This window comes from Macadamia integrifolia, chromosome 2 (genome assembly GCF_013358625.1).
Source record: "Macadamia integrifolia cultivar HAES 741 chromosome 2, SCU_Mint_v3, whole genome shotgun sequence".
Classification (NCBI taxonomy): domain Eukaryota; kingdom Viridiplantae; phylum Streptophyta; class Magnoliopsida; order Proteales; family Proteaceae; genus Macadamia; species Macadamia integrifolia.
Genome location: NC_056558.1, coordinates 9,865,400 through 9,883,060, shown reverse-complemented (window position 1 = coordinate 9,883,060; position 17,661 = coordinate 9,865,400). Strand labels below are relative to the sequence as shown.

Here is a 17,661-nt window from a genome sequence, read left to right as displayed (position 1 = left end):
ATTGTTAGGCCAGCAGATATTTGGGTGCTCTCTCTCACCCACTCGAAGAAATGTATCATTAGCCACTGATTTATGAGACCTAGAAAAAAGAAGCGATTTAAGGATTAGATTAGAATGGAAATGTTAAAACCTCATCGCATAACACACCAGAAATAAAGCAAATTCACAATATGAACTCGTTGAGCAACAGAGAAGAAGGTTCAACCTCGTACCTCCTCCTCCTCCTCCTCCTCCTCCTCCTCCTCCTCCTCATCACCATCAATTATATCTTATAATCTCAAGAAATCTCCTACCAGGACAATGGCATTCAGTACTGAATTGATGAGTGTCAAACATTGGCCCCTCCTTTACCAGGAAGAGGTTCACCCCTCTCACTGTGAATTCAATATCAGTATTTTCTATAAATCCTTTGTAATCATGTGCTATGTCAATAGCATTTTTGCCTTCCAGCTGAAACCCGAACCAATCAAACCCTTCGAATTCATGAATGTAGTCTATATGGTTCAGATGGTTCAATTTGATGATGCCCTCAATTGCCACCCCAACACGACAATCAGTTATTCTTTCATCTTTGTGATGGATACGAGAATCGACTTCCAGAGAGAGACGTTTTACATACTCCAATGGAATTTCCTCAGGTATGTAATGGTAGAAACCTAAAGAAACATGCATAATTAACCTGCACCTATAGATCTCATCATCATCATCGTCATCATCAGGAAACTTGTATCTACGACCCCTAGGATCATCTTCATGTGTCTTTTGCTGCAAAGGTATCCAAATCTGTCTCCAACTTTCAATGTTACCCCATATAAACGTTTCCTGTAAGAGAGGGAAAGAAATCTCTTGTCAATCATTATCATCAATTCATAGAGGAGCCAAATCGAGTAGGGAAAAAAAGACAAATAAATTAACGACCTGTTGGACTTGTGTTAGTCTTGAGCGATTTGTTACCACCCAACTTCGTCTACTCATTTTACCAATCAGTTCAGAGAATTCATCGTTGTTCTTTGTCTTCACGAACCCCCTAAATTGCTCTATCTTTACACAAAATTCTGAAAGCCACAATTTTTCCAAGTTTTTCATGTTTTGCATCTCTGGTAAACTTTCAAATTGTGTCTCCCGGATACCAAAATGAATTATATTAGAGGGCAGCTTTGGTATGCACAGAAGCATGGCACGTCCACTAAGGAGTAAGTAACGTAAAGAAGTCATATTCTCCATTGATCCTGGTAGATGCGTTAGTTGATAGTTGTAACAAAGATTCAAGTTCTCCAACTTCTTTAACAGTCCAACACCATCAGGCAGCGTTTCAATATTTGTTAACTCCAAGAAAAGCTCAACCAAAGATTCTTTTAGATCACCTATGGACCCAGGCAACTCTTTGAGTGACACGCAACTGGTGAGAATAAGAATCTTGAGAGAACTCAATTTACATATACAGTTTGGGAGTTTCTTAAGAGATTTGCAATAATCCAAGTCCAAGTAAAAAAGCTGTTGGAGCTCCCCGATGGATTCATGTAAATTAATCAGAGAAGTACAACCATTAAAATACAATTTCTCTAAGCAAGGAACTCCCGAGAAGTCAGGAGACTTGTACAAAAACCTACAATTACTGAGTTGAAGAACTTTCAATTGTTGAAACTTCTGTCAAGCAAAGAGTAGAGGAATAAAAAATATTAACACCCAACATTAATACTTTCGAGTATAAAATTAGAAAAGAAAAGACAAATAGCACTCACCTTATTTCCATGCCAGTTATTCCAAGCTTGTCCAAAAAAGCCACCATTTAAGTCGAGTATGACCAAGTGTTCATGATAAAAATTGTCAGGTAGTTTTTTCAAGGGACATGTCTGCCAACTGAGCCATCTTAACTTAGAAGGAAGACATTGAAAGCTCCCCCATAAGGTTGCTCCATCAACTTGTAGCAATCTTAGTTCAGGCATCTTCTCAAAATCTTTAGTATGTAAACAAGTACTGTCATTTACATCGAATTTCAAGAGGAGAGCTTCAACGATTTCATTCCCCTATAGAAAAATAAAATAGTCAATGTAAAGAAAAAAAAATATTGTTAGAAATACAAATGTAGAGGCTTTCTCAATGTACACATACTTATTGCATATTTGGTCCCAATGCACTATATTTTAATATCTATTTATAAATAATTAGGATCACATGCTTACCAATAGTGAGAGCAAGAGTAGAGGAAAATTAAAAAAAAAACATCCATGTAAGTAGTTCTTACCTTGCAACCGTTTAATACCTTCATGATATTATCACGAGACCATAACCGGCTATGCTTATAAGGATCCTCAGGCCTTTGATTGTAGGCAATTCTCCTTCCCATATCTCGAATTTGATCGTGCATCCAAAATTCCTTATGATTTATCCATGTATCTAACTGACGAATTTTTAAGAGAGATTTTCTCTTAAGAACTTCCATACGGTATCTCGGTGCAAAGCCACAAGCTTCCCATATAGAAATTACAGTTTCTACCTTCCATCCTACAAATAAACATGCAACATCGAGAAACATGGCTTTCTCAATATCATGCAGATTATCGAAGCTTATCTTCAACTTTTCAAAAACAGCATCATGAGGAATTTGTTTTAGCATCCGAAGCATGGAGTTCCATAATAACTTATCTCCCTCATCTTTGGTCATAGATAAATCAGAACCCAAAACCTCCAAGGCTAAGGGCAACCCTCCTGTAGTACCTACTAAATCAATAGAAAGCTCCATAAAATCATCAGGAGGTTGGTCTGTTGAAAATGCATACAAACTGAAGAGTCGAAGACTTTCTTCCTTGTTCAATTCTGCAGGCTCATATATTTTTCTATTACTTTCAGGAACCCCACTTAGAACACTTTGATCTCTAGTTGTTATGATTATCCTACTTTTAGGACCAAACCAATTGAGGTCACGAGCCAACCAATTTAATTGGATATGATCACCCACATCATCAAGAATGAGAAGAGTTTTCACATTTTGAAGTCTGTCTTTTATGAGTCTTGATCCTTCTGTAGAACTGCATATATTTGTTTTCACCCGAGAGATGCCGTAAAGAAGTTTCTTCTGCAAACTAATTTTACCATTTTGTTGTGATGCTTGCTCCCTTACGTCCTCAAGAAAACAACTCTTGGTAAAATTTTCAAAGATGCAGTTGTATACCGCGGTCGCAATGGTTGTCTTCCCAATGCCACCCGGACCACATATCCCTAGAAACTGAACATCCATAGAACTGGAATTTGATGTATTTGATAAAAGAGATAATACAGATTCTACATGGGATCTTAGTCCAACAGGATGTTTAGCATCGATCAAGGGGACCTTTTCCAATCGGATCCAAGCATTTTGAACAACTTCCTCAACTAACTCTGATTGATCATCCCTATAATTAGTTAGAAATGGAAGTCACAACTCACAACTCACAACACAATTGGAATTGAAACTCAAATGCTAAAAGAAAATATGAATTAGATATGGTTTATATAGTGATATCCAAAAAAGTAACTGCTAAGACTTACCAATCGTCAAAAACCCATCCACTCACATCTCCTGCCGCTCTCAAAGCATCCTTCCAAATCGATACAGTTTCGGGCTCCTCCTCGCTGTGCATCTGAGAAGAAATCTGAAAACATCCAGTCTGATTCTTAACGTCTGATGTCTTAACTTTGAAGAAAATGGGAAAAATGATTTGACGATTGGCTTTATGGCATTCCAGCATCTGAGCGAGCTCTTTGAGGCACCATTCGCTTTCAACATATCTTTGAGAGAAGACAGCAACCGAGAGCTTGACTCCTTTTATTAGGCTGAGAAGCTTCCCAATATCTTCTCCTTTCCAAAGATCTTTGCTGTCAATGAAAGCACGGATTCCACGACCCTTTAGAGCATTGTAAAGGTGGCCAACGAAGACATTACGGGTATCTTCGCCACTGAAGTTGATAAACACATCATAGTCAGAAAATCCAACCTGTGACTCCATTAATATTGGAGTTGCAGATAGAAAGTTGCTTGATCAGGGTATATGATTGATGGAGAAATTGACGGTTTCGTATCTTGCTTATGTGTAGACGGAGGAGGAGGGGAGGAAAGTAGCGAACAGGGGAAATTGGGGAGGAGGGGAAATCGTTCGGTAATAAGTTACCTGTATAATTAACAAGAGGAGAACCATATTGGGTTGCAGGAGAGTCAAGCACGGAGGATAAATAAATTAAGGATAATTAAACAAGTATTTCTGTATGGGATAACTGGAGAAGGTCCTCCTGTTATTCGTTATTTCATTTCCCGGAATTTCACCAATCACATATGAGACTTGAGAGACTCCGCCGATGAATAAGTCCCAATCCTTGTCGGCATCTGTAATATTATAACAGAAATGCGCAGCGGACGCGACAACGTTTAGATATTCCACTAAAAAGACAAAAGGCAGAATGAGAGAGAGAGAGAGAGTCAATTGTTTTTGGCTTTTGGGTTTGGGTGGATGAAATATTACAACAACGTCTAGTATACTCTATCATGCGTTGATGACAGAAAACTGGCTTGGCCTAGTAGCGGTAGTTTCTGTTGGGGATTCAGTCTCCAGAGGGGAGGAGATTGTGGATTCTAACCTTATTTAATGCAAGTGTGTGTAAGAGTTGGTGGCTTTTTTTATTTTTTTTGGATTTAGGAGGATGAAGCATCATAAGGACGTCATTTTTTTCATTTCATTAGGCAAGAATCTCGTCCCACCCAAGCGCATAAAAAAAAAAAAAAGGTTTATGATCAAAACCAGAAGCGAAGAAATTGCCGTTCATCGACAAGTTAACATTTGTATTTTTGTTTCTATTTCCTTCCCTGAATCGTTGCCTTTATTATTATTTGTTTATTTCTCCTGTATTTCAGTTAGAATCATTTGTACCATTATCCTGTCGAGATAACATTCAAAACCATGATGGAGACAAGACCCATATATAAATATAGCACAAACATGAAAGGATGATTGTGAAAACCAAAGAGATGGCTAACACTGGTTTCCCCTCCTTATTCTCTCTCTCCGTCTATCCCTTTTCTAATCTCTAGCTTCAGCTCTGCAAGGTCGCCACTAAGGCCCCGGTCGTGGAGATGGCTGTCGATACCACATTGTGTTGAAGAAGTCCCACCCGCTCCACGCTGTGTAGAATTGCTCCCACCCAACCCATATTGAAAAACTCCTTGATGCAGATCTTGTCCCACCAGCCCCACGATGTGCAGAACTGTTCTCCCTTGATCCATGGGGTGAAAAAACCTATGGCAATCCATTCCACGCTGTGCAGCATTGCTCCAATTCGGACGACCCCTACGTCCACTGCCATGACAAAGCTGGACAAATAAAGAAGAAAAGAAGAAGGAAACAGAGAATCCGAGATCCCAAGCAAGCTAAACTGTGGAAATGTAAGCACAGCCTTAAGCCTGCAAGGCTGCAACTCGAACCCAGAAGTCAGAACCCGTAGTACCGAAACTCAGTGGGATTGACGTAGGCACCACAATCGAACCCTCTCATTGCATCCTCATCTTCTTCCAGGAACCCATCGACCTGAAGATGATTTTAGATTCACATGAGTAAAATCTCTACTTATATTTTTCTGTCTATTTAAACCCCTTGTCTCTTTCCTCAATGTGGCAAAGAGGAAATGGAGAAAAGGTTTCTTGCATTTTTTTTCCCCCATTATTGAGAGAGAGAGAGAGAGAGAGAGAGAGAGAGAGAGAGATCAGTTTACCCAAAGATCAGCTTCGTCTTCTTCCTCGCGATTGAGACCTGCAAATTTGGGAATCTCTCCAGAATCGTCGTTGCGGGCGAATCTACCACGTGCTTTGGGCCTATTGTCAGCTAGTTCGTTTCGACATGCATACTGGACATAACAAAGAACCCGTCTTCATACAGACTGATCAAAAACTAAGATATTTTTTTTTATTTTCCTCTTTGATTTTGACTAAATTATGAGATGGCCTTCTAGTTCTTTTGGATTTTTTTCTTTTCTCTCTTTCGCCTAACCTTTATTATTGTCTTGTTGAAATTTGTCTGAGTGTGATTGGTTCTGTACCTATGAATTCACGGTTTCCTCTCTTCTGCGTTGTACCTTCTTACATTGAGTCTGCCTTTCTCTGCGAATGAACTTTCTACAGCTAACGGGGTCGAAGAAAATCCATGATTCAGGTGTGATCTTGTAATTGTCTGAAAACCCAATTAAAGAAAAATAAATCATTAGATTAATAAAACAGAGGGAGAATGCAGATATGGATCATGGATTTTGGTATTTAAGGGGGGTTTTATTTTAAAGAGAGCTTTTATGATTTTGGATCAGACATCGTATACGAGAATGATTCTCGAGGACCTGAACTGGACTCAGCTTTTATCTCCATCCAAGGGTTGAACTACGACCATGAGCAATGCATGGCCTCACATGAAACTCTTCTCATTTTTCTTGTTTGATGTTTAAGGCACAATTTCAACATGTTTTGCACGTCTGAAAAGCTTACCGATGATTTGCTAAGACCACGAAGTTCAATTAAACAAGAGGGCAGTTTTGGTAAGTACAGAAGCTTGTCACATCTACTAAGGTCGATGTAATGCAAATACTGACATATTCTACAGTGACCTTGGGAATTCCACTAGTTTATCGCAATGTGAGATCCAATACTTCAAGCTTCTTTAACAACCCAACACCATTAGGAAATGCTTTAATATTTGTTTTGTCCAATGAAAGCTCAACCAAAGATTCTTTTGGATCACCAATGGACTCTTGACAACTCGTTTAGTGAGATGCAAAGAGTGAGAATAATCTTCTGTATTGAACTCAAGTATGTAAAGGCATCTCTATTTCTTTGGCTGCTCTGAGAGCTCAGATATAATTGCAACAAATCAATAACAGATAGATGGATGATCAAATCATTTCTCATTTTCTCTTCGATAAACATATTTATCGAATGCAGATTTGAATATCCTCCAGTACATCAGAAATAAGTTGTAAAGTAAAATTAAAATTCATGAATAAGACTATAAGGGCCAACTTCAAAACTGCATAGTAAGCACAATAAGTAACTAGAATTCAACAACAGTCCTAGTTTACACAGGAGTGGTCCTAGTTGAATTGAGGATCCATCAAAACAGTCCTTTCCTATTTTGACTTTTTTTTCCAATGCAAATTGAGTTACTCTGACCCAATTTCACATGTAATAAGAAGGATCAAGCAATCATATTAGCTAGAACTAGACCCTAATATAAGGATAAAGCAGCTGCAAAATTTTGTTGCACCATTTTAATATGGAAATTTTAATTCTCAGGTTTGAATTATCAAAAGAATGCAAAGTTTCCAAAGCTCATAATCAATGAGAATCAGTAACTTATCTATTTCCTATATGACAATGCGAAAAAAAATGAATTGTCTTCCAAGAACTTCATTGCTGTCCATGCTATTTTCTAATATTTTTATTTTGTTTCATTTCAATTTATGTATCCTTCCTACTTAATGTACAAGGATCTGCATCCACAAGGACCAGCCATAAGTATACCTATGTTTACAAAACTTCAGTGTTGCTGACACTGGAAACGCAGAACAAACTAATCAGTAATTTCAGCAGCACTCATTGCATCGGGCAGATATTGCATATTGGCGAAAACAAGCAAGACAATGTCTCGCAATTCATCCTCAATTAACTAGTTTGCATCTCAATATGACCACCCATAAACAATCGATGCCAAGAGTAGAAGTGAATCAGCCAGCCTTCAAACCTAAGAATATCTTCTTTTTGAGGCAAGGGAAAAGGAAATAAGCCAACATACAACAAATAGGAAATCTACCCCCGACCCCCCCCCCCCCCCCCAAAAAAAAAAAAAACAAAAGGTTCTAGCAGAGCACTCACTGGTAAAACCAGTAAAAACATATATTTGGTGAAACATACACAGATAAAGGCATACCAGTTCCTGTGTGTGTGTGTGTGTAAGAGAGAGAGAGAGAGAGTAATGTAGTACTGTATTTGAAAGACTCAAAACAGTAGCCAACAGACAAGGTCTTTAACTCAGAATAATTCAGGTTATATAGGACACTCCTAGTAGATCAATTTAGGTAATAAATCAGCAAACAAGAACAGAACACTGGGTAATAGATTCACACTGAAATCTGTTATGAACTGGCAATTAAAACAGAGTTGAAAATCAGTATATTGACGAGGAAACAAACAGTAACCAAAGCAAGGGTAAAACAATAATTTCCAAGGCCAACTAGAATTCAGAAATTAGGATTTGTAGTGGTCAATCAATTCGACAACATATGACATAAGCAAAAGCTTAAAGCTCATAATTGATTCAACATGAAAGGTCCAAACAGATTATCTCAAGATCAGATGGTAGGATTTAAGTCAAACTCAAATCAAATTTACCATTAGGGTTCTTGAATATAAAGTCAAAATCTTGAAGCGATCTAATGGATGGATTACTTAATCTCAAAAAACATGTAACGTGTAACATGTAAATTCTAGGTAGAACAGGAATTTGGAGAACAACTCAAGGTCCGAACTTACTTATTAATGGCAGAATTTCGAATACAGATTCCATAACTCCAGTATAAGAATAGCAGCACAAGAAGATGAGCAATAGAGCAATCCACCCGAGCTTCACACCACAAAGTATTCAATCGGATCAAACACCAATCTACCTTGATCACACACAAGGGCTTTCTAGATCAAACACAAGAGATTCCTCACCAATGGAGAAGGAGGGCAACAATCTTTTCATTCATTAAAATTCGTGTACAATTTTAGGTCCTCTTACAAACTTATAAGATTCAAAAATAGATTCTTACACTAAAAATGGAAGGCCTAACCCAATCCTTGACTAATAAAGTAACTTAAACTAACTAGGAAACTAAAATAACAAGGAAATAAAGATACTCAACTAACTAATCTTATATGCCTAGCCTATACCCATATTAAAGTGGCCTATGACAATGAATACCCATGGGATCAAGGCCTCAACACATACATAACCCAACCCAAAGCTTATTTCTACTAAATAAGCTCATTTAGGCCAACTTAAATACTTACATAAAAGAGAACTAACTTAAAAACATTAAAGAAACTATTAGTTAACGTATTATAGAGGATTTGAGAGTCGCCCCAATTCATGATAAGCTTCAGGAAAGTCTTTTGAGATGGCATGGCCAAGTTCAACGGAGGCCATCGGATGCATCAGTAAGGAGGAGTGATCTGATCTAGATAGAAGGATCTACAAGAGCTAGGGGCAAGCCAAAAATGACCACAAGAGAGGTAGTGAAGAAAAACATGGACAGATCAGGCCTTGCCCCGAGTATGGCCTCGAATAGAGAGGATTGGAGGGCTAAGATCTAGGTAGCGGACCCCATCAAGCTGTGTTCTACTTCGGTAATTTTTGTAGTCATCTGTGTCCTTTCACTTTTCCTATTCCTTGTCCTTGGTTGGATCCATGTAACCGACCCATTGTTGGGATAAGGCTTTGTTGTTGTTGAAACTATTGGTTAAGAACATAATTAGAAGAGTAGATACACTAGGCTGGCATCTTTTGGATCTTCTGCGATAAACCTTCAGATCTGCATCAGAAAGCCATTGAAACAACCAAATCAAAGTTCCAAACCTTGTTGGGGTAACATTATATTCGTTGGTACGTATCTGTATCTTGATTCCTATGACCTGTTGTCTTCCTCTATCATCATCTCCCTACAGGTGTACAGTGTACTTCTGATTTTTGTCTTCTATGACCTAAACAGAGTTTGAGAAAGCTGAAGAACTTGAGATGGAGTTTTCATTGACCAAACAAAGAATTTTTCTGGAGAGAGAGGGGCAAGGAACCTGAGAGCTCCAGGAAGACAATGAACTTCTCTCCAAAAGACAGAATCTCCCATTCATTCAATCAAGGATAAAAATGGGAAATAATAATTAATAAGGAAAAACTGGAACATTTAAACCTGAGATGGGACCAAATCTGATGAAAACCCTTCTTTTTAATGTAGTGAATCGACAAGAATTTGTAGAGAGAGAGAGAGAGAGAGCAGAAACAAAAAAAATTCAACTCCAACTTTTCCGTCCCAACAAAAGTGCAGCAGGTCTATAGTAATACATTAACAACAATGCAGAAAAAGAAATCTCCAAAAACAGAAACAAAATAGCATCAATTACAGAATAGAATTGAGACATTCTGCTGATGTAATTATTAGGGAATAGGTTACGGACCATTGTAATAACATTCATGAGATACACATGATTGGTGAATCTCAATCTACAAAACCCCCTCCTTTCTGGATGAGTATGACTGATGAAGGTCCATATTTCATATCCCTCGAAGTAATTCTGGAAACTCTTAATACTCAATTAAGGAGCCATCCATTACACATATTCCAAACTATCCAGCCAATAGCATGAGGGACCTTCTGAAACATTAAAACCTGCCCAGTCTTAAATAATCTGAGCTTTCCAAGAGAAAGAACATCTCATTGAAGGATAGTCTCTCCATCATTTGGGTGATCTCTCTTTCCCACACGAAGATATTGATCATTAGCCACTGATTTATCAGACATAAAGAAATTCAAAACACAAACAAGGTTAGATTAGAGAGAAAAAAAGGTAAGGCCTAATATAATACTCACCAGAAAAGCAGTACCTGATTGCTTCATTATTCACAGTATTATTAACTCGTTGAGCAACAGAGCAGGAAGGACCGACCTGCCTGATCATCATCATCACCGTCAAGAAATAGGATGTATGTCTTCATGTACGGAGATACTCAAAGAAACATGCATAATTAACCTGCTGCTACAGATCTCAACATCATCAGGAATCAAGACACGAGTTTGGATCCACACCTCATATGGGGGCAAGGAACAGAGTGTACACCTTCCATGGGTGTGGGACCCCCCCCCTGACATGTGGGATCCACACCCCAGGGAGAACTTCATCTATCTTTTGCAAAGGTATCCAAATCTGTCTCCAACTTTCAATGTTACCCCACAGAAATGTTCCCTGTAAGAGAGGAAAAGAAAGACCCTGTCAATCATCAATTGAGAAACTAACTTCGGTTTTGTAAGTTTTTGTGTACCCCCAACACCCCCCCCCCCCCAACAAAAAAAAAAATCAACTTGCCGAGTGAGAGCAATGTAACTAATCCAATCCAATCCGGGCAATCATGACCAATCCAATCCAATTTTTAAAACTATGTAAACAAGTGATAACAAATAAGTCTTACATTTAAATATTCTGAAAAAAAATTCTGTTCCACCAGCATGGCTGCTATCACTCCCGTGTGTCTATCACTCTCCTCCTCTTATGAAAAGACACTCATGCCCCTTGTTTCGGGAGGAGAGAGATAGACATAGAGGCAGTGGTGTAGGTTTCACTCCTAAGGATATAAATGGATAGTTAAAAATCCAAATTCAGTTTGCATTCTTATTCATTTAAGTGTATCTGAATCTGAATTTGAATAATCAAGACATTATCTATATGATTCGAATAAATATCAACTAATAAGTCAAGAATGTAAATGAATGATTAAAAAAAAATCTAGATTCAATTCACATCTATATTCAGTCAAAAAATATCTAAATCCAATCACATGTTATCGGTATTAAATCCATAGACATCTCTATGGACTTTCAGACAAAAAACAACTACCCTTAAAAAAATTAGGACTAAAGTTTCTGCTCCACAACAGTAAAGGGAAAACAAGGCCCTCATATGGTGTTGAGATCAGATTTAAGACCTTGGAATCGATGTTCGGATCGGACAAGGCCGATACCTATCCCATTCCGAACCAAATCATCTCTCTGTAAAATGGGTACATACAAGAACCTCATTATTCAGAAACTACGTTTTTTTAGGGGGACTGGAAGGAAGAGATGGAAAAATTTTCACAGCTACCCGGGTGGTAGCGAAGTAACTGCAACCCCCTGCTGGCAGCCAAAGAAATGGAATATTCACTTCCCCCTAAGGTTCACAACTACCCTCCTAGGTTATAGTATTTTCCAAAATGCCCTTTTAGATTCCATTTCTTTGGCTGCCACAGGTGTTGCAACTACTTCACTGCAACCTGGGCAGCAGCTAAATTTCGTCCGGAAGAGATTGGCCAGAAATAAACTCTGTTAGCAATGAAAAACTAAAATATAAGAGCAGAAGCCTCCACTCCAATCTAGGAAGGGTCAAGGGAAAAAGATTAATGATGATTGCTGTTCACCTTGCTATCTGAATCCTTTGCAGCAAGTTTGCAGCAAGGAAATCATTGTTCACAGATCATTGGACCAAAGCAATTAGATATTCCTTCAAGTAATTTCATGTTTAAAAATCAAACAACCTAATTTTTTGTTTTCATCATTATTGAGCGCAAGGGTTTGCAAGGCTCCTGCGGCCACAAACTTGATTCATCCGAAAAAAAAAAATGAGTGAGGATACTCTATAAATCTCTGACTTGAGTCATTTGAAGGAAAGACAAGAACTCATCTCTAGGTAAATGAATAAATAATTTTTCACAACCATCCTGAGTCATTCAAGGGAAATGAATATTATACATAAAAATGCAACGTCACACCATTCACGGATAAGAATTGTTCCTTCTTTGCACTAACAATCACAGAAAAAATCAAATTCCAGCCATACCAAGAGAATGGAAAATTTTTCCATTTGAAGTATCCATTTTAATCTATATCAAACAAAGATTGAATACTACTCCAAAGATGTGGAATTCTTCAAAATAAGATTTTCAATGCATCTTATTTATGAGCAATCTAAATATTAATTAATGCTAAAGACTTCAATTCATGAAAAGAAGAATAATGAAATGCATTGCAGATCATGCATTCCAAATTCCAACCCATTCTGAAACAAAGCATGGCTAGTTTGGTAAATTCTATCCTAGACTTGCTTAGATCATGCACACAAATAAAAATCTCTTACAGACCTTATGGATGTTCTACATATTGACCAGGTAAAGAAAATAACATAAATTTCAGTCATTTCAAACATGGACAGTCCACCAAAGAGTTTTGGGTTATCTCAGAATCACCCAACAAGGACTACCTAGACACAGAATCATCTCAGATGTGAAAGAAAATCAAACCCTAATTCAGTCAAGGGCCTCAGCTACACTGGAATCAAAATGAGTAAATATTAGTCTATCTAATGAATAAAATCTAAGAACAAAAACTTGGGAAAATTCACAAGAGTACAAACTTAAGTGGCAGAGGAATTTATTTTGGAAATTTGGGGGAACTTTTGGGATCAATTCACTCTGAATCTAATCTCAAAAAAAATGGTAAATGGGATATGTACATTAGCAGGCAAATCCAAATAAAATACGAGTGGCCTATTTCTGATTCATCATTCATCCAAAAAAGAAAAAAGGCAGGGGAGTCTGAGTCACTGACACTGTCTTCAACTCACTCTAACCCCCAGCTGAGTAACCACGAGCGGCAGGGTCGTGAGACCTATAGGACTCACAGCCGCCATAAGCCCTACAAGGGCTGAGCAATCAGGCTCGAGTTGAGATCTCCAGCAATAGATCAAAGACCCAGGAATATAGCCAACGCTTAACCTGTCAGAGCATCAGTGAAGGAATCACGTTCAGAAACTGCCTCCATTGGTTTGCCATCGTAATCGCACCAAATAGCTGCCAATTCAAGTGTGAAAATCGTCTGCAGCCGCTGCACAATGCAGTAAGCATCGGGTGTTTGGGAGACTCTTGGAGTGCGTGTCCAAATGCTCACTGCACCTCACTGCTCACTGCAGAGGATGTGAACTCTTCGTCCACACTGATTTTCCAACCAAAAATCAATGATATTTCCTGGTTTTTGATAAAATGGGGTTTGAACAATTTTACCCCTGGCCTGTACCATTCCACCGATTCAATGGTATCGACTAGGTAACGGAATCAGTGGCCAGTGATATCCTGCCGTACTGATCAATCATTCTGTGTAGTATCGGCCGGTAACTTGAACCATGATATCAGGTCTCCCATTACTTTTTTCTTTATCATGCCTTTCTTCTTTGGTGACCGATGAGTGATTTGCCGTGAGTCTGCGCATGGCGTGCCTCTCATTAGACGGACGTAGTCCATGTGTGTGCCCGTCGTGACGGCACTCAGCAGAGGAATGAAGTGAAACCTGTACTTGATAAATTGATAATCTCCAGGACACTTTAACTTTTCCATGTATGACAACTCTAGCATGTCTTCATCCCTTGGGTATTGGTGTTGGTAATGAATAAGAAGTTCTAATAAAGAAGAAGGTAGCTTTGGTATGTGTTGAAGCTTATAACTCTCACCAAGTTCAATGACACGCAAAGACGTCATATTCTCCATTGAACTTGGCAAATTCTCAAGTTCATTCCAGTGGAAAAGATTCAATACCTGTAGCTTCTTTAACTCTCCAACACTATCCGGCAGTGCTCTAATGTTAGTTCTGTCTAAGGAAAGCTCAACCAAAGATTCTTTTAGGTCACCAATGGATCCAGGCAATTTCTCGAAGGAGGTGCAATCATTGAGAATTAATTTTTGGAGAGATCTCAACCTACATATACTGTTAGGGAGTTTCTTAAGAGAACAACTTTCCAAGTTCAAGTAAACGAGCTCCTGGAGCTGCCCAATGGATTCATGTAAATCAATCAAATCTTTGCAACCATCAAGATACAACCTCTCCAAGCAAGGAAAACTTGAGAAGTTGGGAGATTTAGACAAATGCGAACAATTACTGAGTTTAAGAACTTTTAATTGTTGAAACACCTGTTAAACAAACAGATGAATATAAAATATTAATGTCCATTAATAATACTCTCGGTTGTAAAATAAGAAAGAAGAAAAAGATAAAAAACTCTCACTTTATTTCCAAACAAGTTACTCCAATGCCAGTTATTCCAAGCGCGTCTAAACAAGCCATATGTTAAGTCGAGCATAACTAATTCCTCATGACAAAAGTTGGTAGGTAATTTTTTCAATGGACATCTCTTCCACTGGAACCATCTTAAACTAGAAGGAAGACACTGAATGCTCCCCTCCAAGGTTGCTCCATCCATTTGTAGTAATCTTAGTTTGAGCATCTTCTCAAAACCATTTGTATGTAAACAAATGTTGTCTTTCGAACTAAATTCATGCAAGATGCCTTCAACCATTCCATTCTCCTATAACAGAAAATTAGTCCAAGTCAATAGAAATCGATGTGTGTTTGGTCCTAATGCACTTTACTTCAACATCCATTGACATATTAGAATCTCATCCTTACCTTAAGAGCATAGGGAAGAAAAAAAATAAAAAGAGCAAGAAAAAGATTCACGTAATTAGCTCTTACCTTACCACTATTTAATACTTTCATGATTACGTTAAGAGACCACAACCTGCTTCGCATAGCAGGTTCCGTAGGACTTTGATTGTAGACGATTGCTCTTCCCATGTCTCGAATTTGATCGTGCATCCACAACTCTTCCAAAATATTGATCTTTAAGAGGGATTTTCTCATAAGAACTTCCATACGGTGTATTGGCTCAAAGCCACAAGCTTTCCATATAGAAATTACCTTTTTTTCCTTCCATCCTATGAAAAAGCATGCAACATCGAGAAACATGATTTTCTCAATATTATCCAGATTATCAAAGCTTATCTTCAACTTTTCGTAGACATCATTATGAAGAATTTGTTTCAACCTCTGATGCATGGAATTCCATACTTCTTTGTCTTTGTTGACAGATAAATCAGAACCCAAAACCTGCAAGGCTAAGGGCATCCCTCCTGTAGTGCTTACTATATCCGTTGAAAGCACCATATAATCATTAGGAGGTTGGATAGCTGAAAAAGCATATTTACTGAAGAGTTGAAGACGTTCTTCCTCGTCCAATCCATTTGGCTCATATATTTTTCTATTATCTTCAGGAACTTCCCTTAGAAGGCTATGATCTCTAGTTGTTATGATTATTATACTTCCAGGACCAAACCAATTGAGATCACCCGCCAATGCTTTTAATTGAGTATGACAGCCCACATCATCAAGAATGAGAAGAGTGCATTTTCCTCCAAGTCTTTTCTTTATCAAACTTGATCCTTCTTGAGAACTGGATATTTTTATTTCCTCCCTAGAGATCCTTTCAAGAAGCATTTTTTGCACATCAATTATACCATTGGGTTGTGATGCTCTCTCTCCAACGTTTTCAAGAAAAAAACTCTTTCTAAACGTTTTATAGATGCGGTTGTATACAGCTCCCGCAATGGTCGTCTTCCCAATGCCACCAGGACCACATATCCCTAGAAACTGAACATCATTAAAACTGGTAACTGGTAGTAGAGATAACACATATTCTACACGGGATTCTAATCCAACGGGATTTTTAACTTCAGCCAAGGGGACGGCTCCATTCAATCGGATCCAAACATTTTGAACAACGTCCTTGACTAACTTTGATTGATCTTCCCTGCAATTAGTTAGTTCAAAGCAAAACACAATTGGAAATTTGGAGGTGAAAGTCAAATCCTAAAAAAGCAAATATGAAGAATTACTTTTGAGGGAGAGAGACTTACCCATCCTTAAAAACAAAACCACTCTTATCTCCCACCACTCGCAAAGCGTCCTTCCATCTCTGTAGAGTTTCAGGTCTCTGAGGAGAAATCTCAAAACATCCGGTCTGATTCTTAACGTCGGAAGTCTCAACCTTGAAGAAGATGGGAATAATGACTTGACCATTGGTTCTATAACATTCTACCATCTGAGCGAGCTCCTCGAGGCACCATTTGCTTTCAGTGTATCTCTCAGAGAAGACAGCAATCAAGAGCTCAGAGTCTTTTATCGCTCTTACAAGCTCAGACCCAATATCTTCTCCTTTCCACAGATTATTGCTGTCAATGAAAACACGAATTCCACGATCCTCTAAAGCACAGTAAAGGTGGCCAACGAAAGTATTGCGGGTGTCTACGCCTCTGAAGTTGATAAACACGTCATAACTTGAAGATCCAACTGGTTGTTGATCCATGGAAATTGCAGATGAAGATATACAGAGAGATGCGATTCCGTGAACTGGGAATTTCGTACTTCAATTCAGATCTCAGAATGAGAGGAAGAACTCACCAGTCAACGACTCACCACAAATTGATGTGAAAAAAGATCCCTCCAATTATAGAAGCAGGATTTCTATAGGATATGATTTTGACGAAGAAAGCCCCAAAGTGAACGCACTAAAGCCTTATCGTTCTGATCGGTGGGGCCTAGGGAAGTAAAGCGAACCGAACAGTGCGTAAAATCTCTTTCAGCTTTTGGTGCGAAAAGGATTTTAAGAAAATGGAGAAAAGAGTGCAATATGACATCCTTATTGATGCTTATTGATCCCGCAGACGCGTAGTGTCCATCCCGATAAGGCTTTATCAGATTCAGTCAAATTTTTAGGATGGCGCTGTCAACGCCTGTTTAACAAAATGGGCTTATTTAAGGCAGACATGGTCCGATTTATAATTAAATCAGTCGTTCTCGGACTATAATCAAACTGTCATAAATGGGTCTTAGTCGAGCTACAAACCTATTTATTCTTAAAAAGGCATTAAACATGGCTTTCTAATATCGATGTAATAGCCGAAACACTCAAGCTGACAAACTTATTCCACTAAAAGCACAGTTATGATTCAAGTATATCTTACAAACTCACCATTAATTCAC

General features: G+C 38.3%; 2 protein-coding genes across 8 annotated transcripts; both read right to left on the bottom strand.

Annotated features, from left to right (window-relative positions):
- Nucleotides 1-229: 229 nt before the first annotated feature.
- Nucleotides 230-4,504, bottom strand: LOC122072204 (disease resistance protein L6-like). The gene is made up of 4 exons (XM_042636773.1): nucleotides 3,529-4,504; nucleotides 2,246-3,392; nucleotides 1,743-2,027; nucleotides 230-822 (listed from the first exon to the last, which is right to left on the bottom strand). Exons 1-4 carry the CDS (start codon nucleotides 3,984-3,986, stop codon nucleotides 259-261), a joined length of 2,454 nt encoding a protein of 817 aa, XP_042492707.1. The 5' UTR covers nucleotides 3,987-4,504; the 3' UTR covers nucleotides 230-258.
- A 375-nt stretch (nucleotides 4,505-4,879) lies between these two features.
- Nucleotides 4,880-17,294, bottom strand: LOC122068286 (disease resistance protein RUN1-like). 7 transcript variants are annotated; one of them, XM_042632176.1, is made up of 9 exons: nucleotides 16,536-17,294; nucleotides 15,316-16,429; nucleotides 14,849-15,148; nucleotides 13,402-14,753; nucleotides 10,650-11,008; nucleotides 10,223-10,550; nucleotides 6,064-6,194; nucleotides 5,740-5,871; nucleotides 4,880-5,555 (listed from the first exon to the last, which is right to left on the bottom strand). In XM_042632176.1, the coding sequence occupies exons 1-4, from the start codon at nucleotides 16,982-16,984 to the stop codon at nucleotides 13,935-13,937; spliced, it is 2,682 nt and encodes an 893-aa protein (XP_042488110.1). In that variant the 5' UTR covers nucleotides 16,985-17,294; the 3' UTR covers nucleotides 4,880-5,555; nucleotides 5,740-5,871; nucleotides 6,064-6,194; nucleotides 10,223-10,550; nucleotides 10,650-11,008; nucleotides 13,402-13,934. The 7 variants fall into 7 exon arrangements, with proteins under 7 accessions (XP_042488110.1, XP_042488128.1, XP_042488122.1 ...); XM_042632194.1 differs by lacking the exon at nucleotides 10,223-10,550 and having other exon boundaries at nucleotides 10,636-11,008; XM_042632188.1 differs by lacking the exons at nucleotides 4,880-5,555; nucleotides 5,740-5,871; nucleotides 6,064-6,194 and having other exon boundaries at nucleotides 10,039-10,550; nucleotides 13,402-13,568; nucleotides 13,854-14,753.
- Nucleotides 17,295-17,661: the final 367 nt, after the last annotated feature.

Bases quoted from the DNA above. Each gene is read 5' to 3' on its own strand.
- LOC122072204 (XM_042636773.1), bottom strand. From the start codon at position 3,986: ATGGAGTCACAGGTTGGATTTTCTGACTATGATGTGTTTATCAACTTC. The intron at 3,393-3,528 runs GTAAGTCTTAGC...AACTAATTATAG, and splicing joins GGATGGGTTTTTGACGATTG to GGATGATCAATCAGAGTTAG. The intron at 823-1,742 runs GTGAGTGCTATT...CCTCTCTTACAG, and splicing joins ATAACTGGCATGGAAATAAG to GAAACGTTTATATGGGGTAA.
- LOC122068286 (XM_042632194.1), bottom strand. From the start codon at position 16,984: ATGGATCAACAACCAGTTGGATCTTCAAGTTATGACGTGTTTATCAAC. The intron at 16,430-16,535 runs GTAAGTCTCTCT...AACTAATTGCAG, and splicing joins GGTTTTGTTTTTAAGGATGG to GGAAGATCAATCAAAGTTAG. The intron at 14,754-14,848 runs GTGAGAGTTTTT...TTTGTTTAACAG, and splicing joins GTAACTTGTTTGGAAATAAA to GTGTTTCAACAATTAAAAGT.